The 16,436-nt window shown below is 38.1% G+C and overlaps 1 protein-coding gene across 1 annotated transcript in view; it reads right to left on the reverse strand.

Moving 5' to 3' along the window:
* Ddx10 (DEAD-box helicase 10) overlaps positions 1-16,436 on the reverse strand; it is a 179,742-nt gene that overhangs the window by 14,538 nt on the left and 148,768 nt on the right. The window contains exon 17 of the mRNA XM_036193779.1: positions 10,049-10,185. Within this exon, the coding sequence (XP_036049672.1) occupies positions 10,049-10,185 (137 nt within the window). The remainder of the gene's footprint in view (positions 1-10,048; positions 10,186-16,436) is intronic.

Here is a 16,436-nt window from a genome sequence, read left to right on the forward strand (position 1 = left end):
TAGGGGATTAGGAAAACAAAACAACAATAATAACAACCCGGATCAGAATGCCCTTTAACTGAAAACTATACTCCCTGGGGTACAAGGTTGTTTCAGTTAAAACTACTATTCCAAGCCTTAAGAATGCTTCAAGTGTTGTAAGACATGGCTGTAATCTAGGCTGGAAGACAAAGATCTGCTAAGAATACTTGTCAATTTCGGCTGTATGCAGTGCTTTATTGGAATATAGCATAGTGGTGTAAACTCCCAAGTACATTAGGGCAAGTAGTTCACATAAGCTTGACTTTGGAAAAGAGGATGTATTGTATTAGAGCTCCTGTACTGAGGAAGGCTGTGTGTGCGCGGGCGTGTGCGTGTGCGTGCGTGCGTGCGTGTGTGTGTGTGTGTGTGTGTGTGTGTGCACGCACATGTGTTCCATCATAAAACAGAAGATCAACATCACTGTACACTCTAGAAATCTAACAAAAGCCAGCACAAAGAACCACTGAAAGAACACATTTTAGTGCAGCATCCATACACATCTTCAACTTCTTTATTTTCCTCCTCTCTTTCTCTTTTAAAATGCACAGAAAAGAAATTGAGCAAATCTGCAACTGGTCTGGGGGCCAGGAAGATGAGGTGGGTATTTAGTGGTACAGAAACAAATATTCCCTCATACAAAATCCCTAAAGTTTAAATTGTCTGTGGAAAGCTAGTGTAGGACCAAGTTCAGCCATCTTGCTGCCCAGTTTAGGGTCTCTGTTTGTACAAAACTTTCCTCAGTCAACAAATGCAGCTTGGACATTTTTTTTACTACATAATTTAAAACTAGTAATAAATAAACATGTACAAATTCATTTAAAAACATTCTCCAAAAGTTTTGTATCTATTCTCGTGTACTGACACTTTCAAATTCAAGTAAGTTATGTCAGAGATGTTTCCTCTTATAAATTTTAATTTATAAAATCATGGCAATAGACCTAATGGAGAGTGTACTCCATAAAATCCTTCTATACTGAAGACTACCACTGCTTATGGAATCAGTACTAAGAATAACATTCTCAATGCCGCAATTCTCAATTTTCTGCTGGAACTAGGAAGAATTATGCAGGAGAATGTAGCACAGGAAGATGTCTAGAATTTATTATAAACATAACTGAAAATGCTAAAAAAAATTAATCTTAGATCAGAAGTCTAATCATCAGAAAAGATCTGGGTTGGTGAGAAGGGAGAAGGGTATAAAAACAACCGCTCTCACCATCCTATCTTGGCCATATTTCCTTTCATTAAAAACCCACATATTATTTGAAACTGGCAAAATCTTTTTGTTGTTGCTCATAAATAATCTGGGGATTTAGTTAAGAGCCAGGAGCTCCCTTTCAGACAGACACAAAGTTATACCTGCTACCCAAATAACCACAGTATTATTTTCTATGCTATTTCTAGATTTTTGAGATTGCTCTAACACTTATCTGTAGAGTCAAGGTTAAAAACAACTCCACTCTGCAGAAACTTTAAACATGTAATTATTTCTCCTCCCATATTGAATTGAAATATCATCTAAGTTTAAGCTAGAAAATCTTGCTACTAATCTACATGTAGAGTATTTTGTCCTCCCCAGAAATATATCAGCTTCCATCTCAAACTACTTTAACTGATTAGTTTTCAATATCAAAGATCATCATGCACCCAAACATATCCCTAATGTTCCACCTATCTGACAAAATTAAGTCTTAAAGTTTAATATTACTCTTCAAATGACTTCAAAAGAGCGACAACTCAAGTCTTCACCAAAGTTGCTCATTAAATAATTACTTATACTGATAAAAACAAACAAGAATCAAAAGCATGGACACAACCTAAAATTCTAAAAGGAAAAATACTAATGGACTATCTATTATTATAATATAATAATATTAATGGAAATTTGATGCAAAGGAGTGACAGGGTGCATGTATCACAAACATAAATGCCCTCACATAAAGCAATGTCACCAGTGATGTCACCATGAAGGTGGGGTGACTAAATGACAGAGTAGAAAGCACAAGCAAAACCTAGATACAAAGGAAGTCAAGAAGGAGGTTTCCTAACCTACAGTCTGACTTTGAAGTTTCTCCAAATAGTTCCGTTTTCAAGTATTTCAGAGATAGAAGATAAAGTGAAAGGATGGCAGGCTTGCAATGAAAGACATGCATTATTTATATTGTTAAGCTGACCTGACCTTTTTTCTGTATCTGCCAAGCCACAATGAGATTAACCAGCAAGCAGAGAGGTTCAGATGAATGGAAACTGTAAAATAGTTTTTACACACACACACACACACACACACACACACACACACACACACACACACACGAGAGAGAGAGAGAGAGAGAGAGAGAGAGAGAGAGAGAGAGAGAGAGAGAGAGAGAGAGAGAGAGAGAATAGTTCTTAAAAGAAAAAATGGAAAGGAAGGGTTAGATGGTTCAGTGGATAAATGACTTGCTATGTAAGCTTCAGACTGAGACTGAATTCCCAGAACATGTATAAAGCTAGGTACAATGATACTATGTGTCTGGAATTTTCATGCTCCCAAGGCGAGATGTGTGCCAAACAACAAGGAGAAAATAAGGACTGACACCTGATGTGCTGGCTAGTTCAATGTCGACTGACACAAGGGACAGTCATCTGAGAGGAGGAAGCCTAGACTGAGAAAATGTCTCCGTAAGTTTGGGCTGTAGGCAAACCTGTAAGGCATCTTCTTAATTAATGACTCCTGGGTGGTGCCATCCCTGGGCTGGTGATGGTCCTGGGTTCTATAAGAAAACAGGCTGAGCAAGCCATGGGGAGAAAGCCAGTAAGTAGCACCCCTCCATGGCTTCTGCATCAGTTCTTGACTCCAGGCTCTAGTTCAGTTTGAGTTTCTGCCTAGACTTCTTTCAATGATGGACTATAATGTGGAAGAATAACGCCAAAGAAACCCTTTCATCCTCAAGTTTCTGTTGGTCATGGTGCTTTGTAACAGCAGTAGTGACCCTGACTAAGGCACCTGCGGTTGTCCTCTGACATCCACTGGTGCACTACAGCATGCACATGCCCTAACTCATACATATGAACACATGCACGCGCACACAGGAGATAAGAATTGTTTCTGCCTATCTTTTCTTCTGCATAACTAATCTTTGATACATATATGCTTGTGAAAAGTCCTCTGTATATTACAAAGCTGACTGAAATCTTGAAATAGAAGTTGCTGAGCAAAAATGACTGGAGAGATGCCACAGAACTCAATATTAAGAGAACCTATACAGATTACACTAGTTCACTAAGACATTTACAAAGGCAATCCAACTTATTCAAAGATAAAACCACCATCAAACAGATGTTTCAAAGATAAAACCAAACACACAAAAGGCAAACCAAAACCAAAACCAAAAACAAACAAAAAAACACTGATCATCTATTGATTAGTATTAAGAACCAGTTAAGAACAGCTAATTACATATGAATTGGACCCATTTACTCAAAACAGGCTAAGGTATCATCCATACAGAAGTTATCTGTAGAGAAATCATGTTTAAATTGTGACAAGAGTCTAAGTACAAGTTATAACTCTAACTGGACTTATGTTATCTAGAACAACCTACCAAATACACCACTACACAACAATTCCTGTATGGATACCCCCCACCTTTATTTTGGCAGTAATAGATAATGAACTCAGAGCCTTTCACGTGCTAGGAAAGCACTCTGCTTTAGTCTGGCAATTTCTTATAAAGGAACCAGACTTAGTTCAAGGCTGTAGTCTACAAATAAAAGATCAAAAGAGAACAAAAAGAAAAAAAGCCGGGCAGTGATAGCGCACACCTTTAATCCCAGCACCCGGGAAACAGAGCCAGCTAGATCTCTGTGGATTGGAGGCCAGCCTGGTCTACAGAGCAAGATCCAGGATGGGTACCAAAACTACACGGAGAAACACTGTCTCAAAAAACAAACAAACAAACAAACAAGAAAAAAAAAAGATCAAAAGATAGAAAGAACCTAATATTTTCTTTTTCATTTGAAACATTAAGGTTATAAATATTAAATACTCAATTTTATTAGATAGTGAATGAATATCTAGAACATTCAGGTGTTATCCCCAGGCATGCAAATCACAATTTTCATGCATTACAATTTCAATACTTCACACTTAACTCTTTACAACCACAAATGAACTAAAAGCTCCATGAAAGTGTAGGAACAGTATTTTCTGTTGACTCTTTTGTGCTGTGTCTGCATTTATTATGGATAGCGCGTGTCAGGAACTAAACCATTTTTTGTAGAAAGAAGGTATGGAGAGAAATGACACATACTCAAGAGACTAGCAAATCTGGTATTTCATTATTTTTTTATTTAATTTTGTGTGGGTGTTTATGTGTATGTGCTTGTGTGTATTATTTATGTGCCAGTGCTGGCAGAGGCCAAAAGAAGGCAACACAGCTCCTGGAACCAGAGTTACAGGCAACTGTGCGCCACCTGATATGGGAGCTGGGAACCGAACCTGGGTCTCCTACAAGTATGGCAAGTACTCTTAAATTAAATAGAATGTGGGTTAAACAATGCAAAACATTCTGCCACCGACATAAATACTTGTTATCATTCAAGCATTGTGACTACAATACACAGGCTACTTGAAAGAAAAATCATTTATGATCTCAAAGGCAACTGGTTAAGTTAGCGTTTTTTGCTACAAGATAAAAAGCTTCAAAACATATTAGAGATAAGAACAAATGACTGTGCACTCATAACAGACCAATGAATAATGTCACCAATAAGTCAACCAAAACAAAGTCCTAGTTTTCCTAGGAACTTATATTGTCTTTGTTTTAGTAATAACAACAAAAAGAAATCCTAACAGCTATTAGGATTTTAACTATTAACAAAAAGTTAATCCTAACCAATTCCACAAACCCAAAAAGGAAAGAGGAGGAAAAGCCAGAGAAAACTGAACCAATCTTTGAAAACAGATGAAAATGAGGAAAGAATCGGAGAAAAAAAAAGCAAGATTTTCTGTTTGGTTCTGCTACAAAAAAGAATACACTAAACTTGGGGCTTGAGGCAGAGTTTGGCTCACTCAGCACGAGCCTCTTCTGTATTATGAGCACATTCCTGCCCCTTGCCCTCATTTCAGCTGAAGATAAACTAGGTTGCTTTTTTAAAGTTCACACATGAGTACATTTATATTTATCCCCTTCCCCTCTCTTCCATGCTGGAGCCTTAGAAGGAACTTGAAGTCACATGATGTTCATTGCTACTGAGACCACACTAAGCAAGAGCTGTGTCTCTGCTATGCTAAATTAAAGGGGTTGAATGATGAACATTAGAACCCTCTGGAGTGACACAAGAGACATCACTTTGGATAACTCCACAGAGGCCTGAGGATAGTTCAAATTCTCCTGCAGCTGTGCAATGACCTGAGAAGAAGGTCAGAAGTAGAAACTTTAAAATCCTGGAAGATCTCCCTGGGGAAGAACTACTGACCACAGATTCAGTCATTCTTCACTAAATCTGGCTCTGCTTCTGCCTTCTTCCTACTAACAAAGTGTCTTTCCATGTAGAAAGACAAAAGTGTTACTTACAATGAATATTTATGAGCAGCAACAAAGCACAGGAAACTTTCAAATGAAACCAATTCATACTAGCTCAAGACTAACTACTATTTTCTAATTGCTCTATCAAGTCCCTTAAGACAGAACTCATCTTCGGAAGCACCAAGTTTATATCCAAATAATAAGCTTCTGAGAGATCAGCATGAGAATTGTTGATACTTGGTGGAGCCCAGAAAGAGCACAGCAAGCAAATCTGTAAACATGCAAGAACACCCAAGAGCTGGCAGCACAAAATTAAGTCAGCAACAGGCAAAGACAAGATGAAGCCCAACTGGAACAACATAGGAAACCTGTGGCTACATTATTTCTGTAAACAGTAGTAGCTTCAGCAATTATTACTATTAAATTTACTATCTTTAGTCTTCTGAATACTTTAGCTAAATATAGACTATTATTTGTACCTTATAATAAACCCTGCTTTCTAGTCTAGGAATGATAAATAGGGTTTAACTTGTGTATCAGTTCCACTTGATTGATAGAGGATATGTTGAGAAACATGATTTGGGCTACTTGAAAAGAAATATAAATTAAACATATCTTCCATAAGGACATAAAACACCAGTGGTATGTATCTGCCAACCAGAGTCTAGTCCTGTAGATGAATTTCTACATAGTCCAGTGATTCTGAACACCCCTACCCAAGCCCCAAGCAGCACCTAGCAATAGCTAAAAGACATTTTTGGTCTCAACTCAAAGGCTGGGAATGTGCTACTCCTAGTGACCACACACAGTGTTAATACCTATAGCCCCCACTGTCCCAAACACTGTATTGCCTGAACCAGAATACCAACAATCCTAAAGCTAGTCAGTACACAGACCCAGGTCTTCAGTCAAATATCATCAAATGTGTCTTCAGTTTTCCTGACCAACTTCTCTACAGGTCACGGCAGTCCTATGTAATGTGACTGAAGTAGTAAAACTAGGGAATCAGTTTCATTTACACTAACATTTTCTGTGATCATGGACATAAATTATTCTATCCCTTAAAGGTTTTGTTTCTTGTTTCTATCTATAAGAAGAGAAGGCTAAACTACATGTGTTCACACACACAAACACGCAAGCAAACACACACACGCACGCACGCGCGCGCACACACACACACACACACGAGATTAATAGGGAACTCTTGAATATATTGATGGAATAAAATCCTCATGCTAGCAATAAAACCCCATCTTCCCTTCAATAAAGAATATTTTGTAGCCGGGCAGTGGTGGTGCACACCTGTAATCCCAGCACTCAAGAGGCTGTGAGTTCAAGGCCAGCCTGGTCTACAAAGGACAGGACAGGCTCCAAAGCTACAGAGAAAACCCGGGGGGGGGGGGGTGGGTATTTTGTTAGCTTGAGACAAACTGAGCAACTTTAACCTTCCAGAGTTAACTAGCTGCCCCAGAAATTAAACTTGTCTTAATTTTCATGTAATACTTAACTATCTTCCATCTGAATCCCCCACATTAAATTAAAATGCTTTGGAGGGCTGGGGATTTAGCTCAGCGGTAGAGCGCTTGCCTGGCAAGCACAAGGTCCTGGGTTTGATCCTCAGCTCCCCCCCCAAAAAATTAAAATGCTTTGGTACCTTTCAATACTCTATCTCCTTTATTATTATTCTATCTGCTCCTAGCTTCTTCTAATCATGTAAATTCTGTTGTTTTTTGCATTATTCTTAGGACCAAGTATATAGCCTCTTATACGTTTATCACCAATCAATTAAGAAATTGAAGTATTTCAGGGTCTCAATACTCATGTCATCAATACCAACAGTGAAAACAAGATGGATCTGCAAGGGTTCCTATAAAAAGGAATTGTGTAAAGTCAGGCTCTCTAAAAGATAATTAAGAGGATAAAGCTATTATAAAAACTAATATGAGATTATTAGAGAACAAATTACATTAGCTGTAATAGGAAATGCTACTATGTAGGTAGCAAAGACAGAAACATAAAACACAATGCATGCCTTTTGATAAATGACTGAGAAACTGATCCCAAATCACTTACTCTAATGGCACAAACATGTATGTAATTTTAAAAATCCTGACAAAATCACTTTTTTTTCCCAAGGTGTCTCTTAGAGTAGACAAAAAAAAAAAAAAAAAAATCAGGAAAAAAATTCAGATATAGAAGGACTGCTGACCCTTGAAAGGTTTGGTCTATCTTTCAAAGCAGTGTCAAGCAACCACACAAAATATGACTGCAGAACAAACTGTAAGAACCAACTGACCCTCTACCATAGAGTTAAATTACACAGAAACAGCTCAAGTCATGCTGTAGACCAAAGTACATCTATCAAGAGAGATCCTATACACCTCTGGGGGGTCCCTTCTACAAGAACATTAAGGTAACATTTGGACCATCAGACTGTTACACTCAAGCATCAAGGAACTTTCTGAAGCCGTGTGCGTAGATTTACTTTGAGAAGTCACTTCTAAATATCAAGAACACAGCCTGAACTAAATCACTTACTCTTACAGCACAAAATCTATGTATTTTTCTAAAGCCTGATGAAACCATCTTACCCTTGGTGGGTTTTGCACTAGTAAAACTATATGCCTGTCATTTAGCATCTGGAAACACTATCAAATGTGGGTATGTTTACTAGCTAGTTGCCCAATAGCAAGTCCCTGAAGTTTCTGGCACCAGTACATTTAAATAAGTAAATTTCTCCTTTTATCAATAAGTACACAGTTTGAATAAAGACTAACTCAGTGTCTTTCTACAGCGTGTTTTTCCAAGAAGATAATCTTTGAGAATTTTGCAAAGTGTTGTTCTTGTTTAAAAACAAATTACTGTTTTCTGTGGCCTATTACTTCAACTCTAGACTCCCTAGGCTAGCATCTGAAGGGTTCCATCAACCATTGACTGTCTTCACATCAAGAATATTAACTTATCTTTCACTGCTATCTAACTTCTATTCAGTGATTTAGAAAAACCATGAAGCTTAAAACTCAATAAGCTTATTATAATACACAGTACTCTAGGGGAAAAATGCTAAGTAAGTCACACCATTATTCAATTTACCACATTTCACTTAGTTTTGGCATACAAGCAAATAGATAATAGACAGTCAAATGAACAAGTTTTAAATGGAAAGAATTTAGCTGTTTACATAGAAAATTTCTATTGTTTTATTTGCTGATATGAAAAAAATGTCAAAGTATAACTTCCTCTTTTAAACTTCAGAGGCTTTTGATTTTTTAAAAAAAATACGTTTGTTTATGTATTCACTCATTCATTTGTGTGGGAGATTGTAGAGGGTGTGCTCATGTGTGGAGGCCTGTAATATACATTATATTGGAAGACTGTTGGTACCATTTGAAACTATTCAAGAGTCCTCCAAGACTCCCCATTAGGGGATGGGCACCCCAAACCTCCTTTGTGACAGCACAGGAGGACTGAGAGCAAAGGCCCAAGAGTACAAACACTGCGCCCTTGAGAACAGCTAGAAGATAAACAATTTCCAACAGAGGTAGGCCTCTAGTGTGCACACCCTGACATAAATGCCTGCAGTGGAGAGATGAGTGACAAGTTCTGCCACGAGAAGCTCATCCATGGAGAGAAAGTACAATTGGGAACTCCAGCTTTGCTGCTTGCACCTCCCCAGTCAGCTTCTACTGGACACTGTGAGGGGCAGATCTGATGAGGCTATCACTAAGTGGTGCTATTTGTTCTTTAATTGGAAGTCCTGCCCAAGGCGATACTTGGCCCTGCTTGGGACTCCTCTATTGGGAACTTCATCTGGCTGCCTTCAAGAGGCATGCCCAAGATAATATTGTAGATTAGTTTCTGAACTGTACAAAACAAAGTCAGAAGACAACTAACTGGAGTCAGTTCTCCCATTAGACCATGTATTTCTCTGGGATCAAACTTGACTGAAAGTACCTTTATCTGCTGACCCACCTCACAAGCTCAATATATTTTTTTTTTAAAGACATGATCTCCCACTTCACTTGTATAGTCCAAGATGGTCTTTCACTTATGGTGAATCTCCTTTCTCAGCCTCCTAAGTGGTGGAATTACAGGTATGTACCACCACACCCAGGTTTTCATCAATAATTTTTTTCATAGCATTTTCATCAAAACCCAATAGTTGATGAAAATAAAGCCCCACCTGTTTGTACTTACTTTACTTTATAAACTACTCAAGTATAAAGGATTAAGAATGAAGGAGAAAAAAAGGGAAAGAATAAGAAAACAGATTTCATGTACCAGTTATATGTGATAACAGAATTACAAATGTAATATTAATCAAAGTCCTTGAAATGATCAGAAGAGTATGAGATACATGCAAAACAAGTAGAAGCCGATTTTATAGGACATTAAAGGTTTAAAAAAAAAAACCTCTTGAAGTAATAAATAATTCAGTAGTCACTGAATTCATTACAATAGGAGGGAGCTATGTGTGAAATTTGTATTTCATGACACTCATTAAGGAAAGAACATACCTCATCTGAGGTTTTATATCTTCATTCTCAGAGTCTTCAGAACTTCTGTACTTATCCGGATCTGGAAGTGTGCTGGGATCAAACCCACCTTCATCTTCATCACTCCAGTCCAGAAAGGCTTCCTCTTCATCTCTAGCCTAAGACAACACAGAGAATCATGATATCAGAAGTCATCTGATAATAGTCAAGTTTCATGATAGATTCAAATAGAATATTCCTCTGATATTCCTAAATGAGAGACTTCATAATAAAGGCCTCGAAACAAGACTTCAAGAACTTCAACATTTGCAAAGACTGTATTATTTTATTTCAAAATTACAATAAAATATGATGCAGAAATTATACTTCTATTGAGCTCGTTTAACTTGCTACAGGGAGAAGTTACTGGTTTTACTTTTTCCATGTAATTCAATTATCATAAAAAAACAAAACAAAACAAAATACCAAGTTGTCTCATTATTCTTATCTACACACACACACATTTCAAAACTACCAAATATATTAGTTGGAAATATCAAAGACCAGAAATGAGAACATATTTGTCTGACTTTTATGATTACAAAAGCCTAAATTTTAAAATGCAATCACATCTACAAGAAACTTCTTTCTATTCCTGGAATTTAAGTGCAGAAACCACGTGGCTAAGAAAGAACATTAGGAGAGCAGAGGATGGAGAGAGGGAAAAGAGGTGCCCCAGGCAGAGAGTGGGAAGGACAAAGTGACGCAGGGGAGCAACCACACAGCAAGGCATGAACATCGTTTGTCTAAAACTGATTTCTGGAAGGTTAGTTTGCCCACCTGGTACATGGACTCTTTGAACTGAACAAAAAAATATAAATAGGATTCAAATTTGAAAGTCTAAATAAGTTTCCTTTGGCTAACATCTTTTTCAGATCAAGTATGACAAACCTAATGATTTATTTTATTCAAGTGATTAATGATTTCCCGGAAACAGAATCACTACTCAGAACAGCAACAACTGCACGAGTTTAAGCCACTGCAGAAATCCTCTTACACACAGGAATGGCTCTGAATATAAGAAAACGAGGAACCAGTTAAGAAGGAAAGGATCGAGCCGCGCAGTGGTGGTGCACGCCTTTAATCCCAGCACTCGGGAGGCAGAGGCAAGCGGATCTCTGTGAGTTCGAGGCCAGCCTGGGCTACCAAGTGAGTTTCAGGAAAAGGTGCAAAGCTACAGAGAGAAACCCTGTCTCAAAAAACAAACAAAAAAAACCAAAAAAAAAACAAAAAAGAAGGAGGAGGAGGAGGAGGAGGAGGAGGAGGAGGAGGAGGAGGAGGAAAGGATTGACCACTTCTGCAAAAGTCCCCAGTGTTTTTCTTAAGAAAGCTTCTGGGGAACAATAAAAGGTCTGAACACATGAACACACATCAGGAGGGAAGGGAAGGGAAAGTGCCATTAGAAGCAACAAGCAGTACAACCATGGCAAACTATTACCACTTATTTGGAGATAAAGATAGCAACAGAAGTTTGGGGTGCCATTCACAACTTTCTGGTCTGTTGCTCATAAAGGAATATGCTATCTGAAGATGAAGGCAGAGTTAGCTATAAGAGGTTATCAATTTGTTTGGTCTCAGGACATCTTCACACTTAAATAGAACTAAAGATAAAAAAGAGTTCCGAATGTGGAGAAAATAGACACTGGCATGTTATATTAGAAACTAAAATAGTTAATTAATTCATTTAATAACAATAACTATGTATTAACACAAAAGGTACATTTTTACAAAAAAAAAAAAAAACAAACAAACTATACTTTTTTCAAAAAAAAAAAAAAAAATCAAAGAACAGTGCTTTATACTTTTCCAAGTTACAAATGGCTGGCTGCATCCAATCTGCTACAATGTGTTACTGTTCCTAAAGTATAAGAAGAAAATCTGTCCTCTCACAGATAAGTAGTTAAGAAACAAAGGAATTACTTTATAGCCTGTAATTTTTAATGCTCTAACAAATCCCATGCATTAAGTTTCTTCAAAAAAAAACCTTTAATATCTACTATCATTTATAATTTTTTGGATTCTGAGAATTATGCAAATGTATTTTATAATATCCACCCACTCACCTACTCTCGCTCTTTCCCTCTACCCACACAACTGTGTTTTTTTCACAACCTCAAGTCCAATTTGTGTTAAACTCTTGAGTGTGACCTACCAGGGACCACACCCTTAAAGAAAACTGACTCGCACTTCCCCACCAGCTACCAAACGCCAATCACTCCTCAACGGGGTAAGACCTAGTGCCGACCTCCCCACTCCATGCTGGGATACTATCTAGCTTGAGTTTGCACAACTAGCACACTGTCACAACCACTGTGAGTTCACATGTGTAAATGTCCTGTTGTGTTCAGAAGACACTGTTTCACTATAGTTACTGACTGTCTCAGACTCTAGTAATCTTCCCATCCCTTCTTTGCACTGGTCCCTGAGTTTGGCAGAAGGGGTGTGATATAGATGTCCCATTTAGGACTGGGTACTCCACTGGCTCTTATTTCCTGCCCCTTGGCTACTTGTGGGTCTCTGTAAATGGCATCTACTACAAAAAGAAGTATCTCTGATGATGGCTGAAAGATACACTAAACAATGGGTATACCAATAAGTCATTAGGGTCAGTTTATGTTAGTACTTAGGTGCAAACCCCATGAGTTATAGTAACAATCACCCTGACAAGTGACTAAAAAGGCACAGAAAACATGACTAAAAGAGGTACAGATTTATTTGAGAGTTAATAAACATAAAACATAGATGTACATATCAGATCCATTAATAAATATGAATCCTTGAATATAGTCTAAGAAAGCAGTATAGGAAATATTGTGAAGCTGCCTTATAAACATGCCAGAGTTTGAACAGTTCTCTCTTTCTAAAACCTATCTTTTTATGTTAAGAATCTAGAGTTATGTTACTGTCTGCAGTGTTAAAAGAAAAACTCTGGTGGATTATACCCTTTCCAATATATTTTGATTAGAGACTTTCACTCTTGATTCTAGACAACTGCTCCTGTCAGAGAGCACAGCTGGAAGATGAGGCCAGACACATCATCAGTGAGGAAGCCTGACACTATGAACAGTGTCTATCTACATTAAAAGCAAATACAGCCATCTTGTGTTCATTCTCTCCCACTTTCTCTCCTCTCTCTCCCCTCCATAGCCTCACTCCTGCCTCCCAAAACATAAATTAAGTTCTTTTTAAACCTACTAGCTATTTAACTTTTATCTTTTCATTAAAGCTGCCACATAGTTTTGCTTAGGTTTTTTTCCCTCAGAACCCAACGTTATTTCCTGACACATTTCAAGTCACTTAGAATACAACTCCAGAATGATATATGTTAAAATCCCTAATATTTTGATTATTCCTAATGAGACTTTTGTGTCTTTCAGGTGTTTTTGATGACTGGCAAATTTATTTTCCATTTTGTTTATAAAGCAGATAGAACCAGAGGAAAAAATTATACATAGTACTTGCTTAGTAACAAGTAAAGTAATTTAAGATTGCTACAATATATTTGAGTTTCTAGTTTACATCTAGTTTGAACAGAGATGATTCCTGAAGCTTTTATTTGTGGAAAAATTCCAACATCCACAAAAGAGTCACAAACTGAAAAATCTGTACTCTAGTACATTGATGAAATATCTCTGAAGATGGATACAGATCTTATACATTTTTTATAGTTTTAGGCTTGGAAATAAATCCTAGAATGAAAAGGTAGTTATAGGTAATGAAAGATAAACTTTGAAACATATGAATGTCTTCTGATATAAATACTAGAAAGAAATGCATGATCAAATCTTACTTGGTATAGAAAAACAGACCACAACCAGCTTCTAAATTAGTTATATAGTAACTATTTACTGAGTGCTTCCTATGTATAATAAACACATACAAATACATAGTAACTGAGTCTGGAAAAGTCTGGCCCATGCTCTAAAACATGCTTCTCCATTAACAGAGTCTGTAATGTATGTATGTATATGTGTATGTATGTATGTATGTATATGTGTGTGTGTGTGTGTGTGTGTGTGTGTGTATAATTCTAATGTAAGGAAGAGAGTAATATATGTTCTACGTGTTATTTATAACTGAAATGCTATGAAAGTTTAGCTAGTGGAGGGCTATATCTGGCACTGGGACTGGGGTAGCAGCAGAAAAGAAGACAAGCTTCCTGTGAGAAACATCATTTAAATTATGGTTAACAAAACAAGGGATTGGCACACCCAGAGAAGTCCCTAAAAGGGTGTTTTGAAAGATGCCATAAATAGCATGAGCAAAGACAACGGACACAGATTGTGTAGTGCAAGGTTGAAACTAGAAACATAATTAGAAAAAGTATTGCCCACTCCTTCTCCAAGCAGGTAGAGTCCTTTGCCATTGTCCACAGCGTAAGAAGCAGAAGGCCAGCTGGATTTTAATAGTCACTGGTTCCCTTACCCAGGCGTTTTCCCATTAACAACCTGATAGCCATGTGGAACAAATCGGAGCATGTGTATGGAGAAACACAGAGGAACAGCAGCAGTCACTGAGAGACTTGTTAAACACTGACTCTACCCTTGCAGCTGTGCAGCTTTACTTCAGGTAAATCACACCCTTACTAGAGAGTTTATTTTCTGGGAATTTAAACAGTATTAATGTCTAATAAGGGAGTCTATAGACTAATGAGAAAATAATATAAAGTGCCCTGCACAAAAGCTTGGCAGTCAATGCGGATTCTCAACAAATGGTCAAAGTAGTCATGTTTTTGTGTAACAGAAAGGAAATAAGAGGACTGTTAAAAATTCTAGAAAGGCCAACAGGACCTGAAATCCTAAGCTGACATATTTTCAAATTTCTGAGGAATCAAAATGTCTACTGCTGTGTGACTAGATTCTAGGAGAATAGAACAACTGCCTATTCCCTCCAGACAGGGCACTGGTGACACACCAAAACAGCTACTCCACCCAAATCCAGTTCAGTAAACCAGTCGTTTTCCTGAGACTACAACAGCACAGATTAGGGTTACTTGTAGGAGGATGGATGACTCAAAGGCAGCTACATCACCAAAAAGTTCATCCCAGCATGGGTAAAAGTCATATAAGTACTGCATGCTAACCGATTGTACCAGAAGAAGTGCTAGAGAGGTCCCCAGAAATCCACAAAGATACCTCCACTGTAGACTACTGGCAATGGTCGAGAGAAAGCCAGAACTGACCTAGTCTGGTGATCCAGATGGCCAAACACCTAACTTATGTGCTAGAACTCTCATCCAATGGAAGCGGATGTAGAGATCCACGGCCAGGCCCCAGGTGGAGCTCCAGGAGTCCAATCGGCGAGAGACAAAAGGGATTATATGAGCAAGAGATATTGAGACCACGACTGGAAAAAGCACAGGGACAAATAGCCAAACTAGTGGAAACACATGAACTATAAACCAATAGCTAAGGAGCCCCCAACTCGATCAGGCCCTCTGAATAAGTGAGACAGTTGATTAGCTTTAAGTGTTTGGCAGTGGGACAGGGACCCGTCCTTAGTGCATGAGCCGGCTGTTTGGAGACTGGGGCCTATGCTGGGACACTTTGCTCAGCCTGTGAAGGGTGAAGGGAGGAGGGACTGGACCTGCCTCAACGGAATCTACCAGGCTGAGCTGACTCCCCAGGGGAGACCTTGCCCTGAAGGAGATGGGAATTTGGGGTGGGTTGGGGGGAGGGCAGAAGAGGGTGCGGGAGGAGAGAGGAGAGGGGAATCCATGGCTGATATGTAAAATTAAATAAAATTATAAATTAAAAAAAATAATAAAAGAAAAAAAGTAGCAAAAAGCTGCATCCCTGGAGCTCGCTGCTAAGCTGCAGTCCCTCCTCTAATAGATTACTGTATGCATTAGGGGTGGGGAGGAGTGACACACTTTGAATCTTCTGAGTTTTGTTTACTTTTTGAGTCCTGGGAGCTTCTCTCTTCCCTCCAGGAAATGGCTTCACAACATCTGTATTAGTCACATTTAGCACTCACAGGTAAAGCTTAATATCACAAAGCAATCCCAACACAGTGGTGCAGTTATTAGGTTCCTTCCTAGGAAAGCACTTCCTCTTACTCTAGGCCCTTTCTCTTTTTATTGCTTTGAATGCATAATGATGGAGATGTACATGTCCTTAGCACTCCTAACGAGAGATTATAGAAGCTTCTACCATATGCATATTCCCTTTCTTCTATTTATTAAGAAATGCAAAAGTATGGAAATCCCCTTATGTAATAAACTCCTAAGATCTCTGTAAATAGTTTTAAAATCTAACAGAAGTTGTCATCAATTTTATTCCACGGTTAAAAGTAATGGGAAGAAATGCCTATTAGAAAAGTCAAATAATTTATAATCTCACATGGTAAAAAGCAAGCATAATAAATACAC

The sequence above is a fragment of the Onychomys torridus genome, chromosome 7, assembly GCF_903995425.1.
Source record: "Onychomys torridus chromosome 7, mOncTor1.1, whole genome shotgun sequence".
NCBI classification, from domain to species: Eukaryota; Metazoa; Chordata; class Mammalia; order Rodentia; family Cricetidae; genus Onychomys; species Onychomys torridus.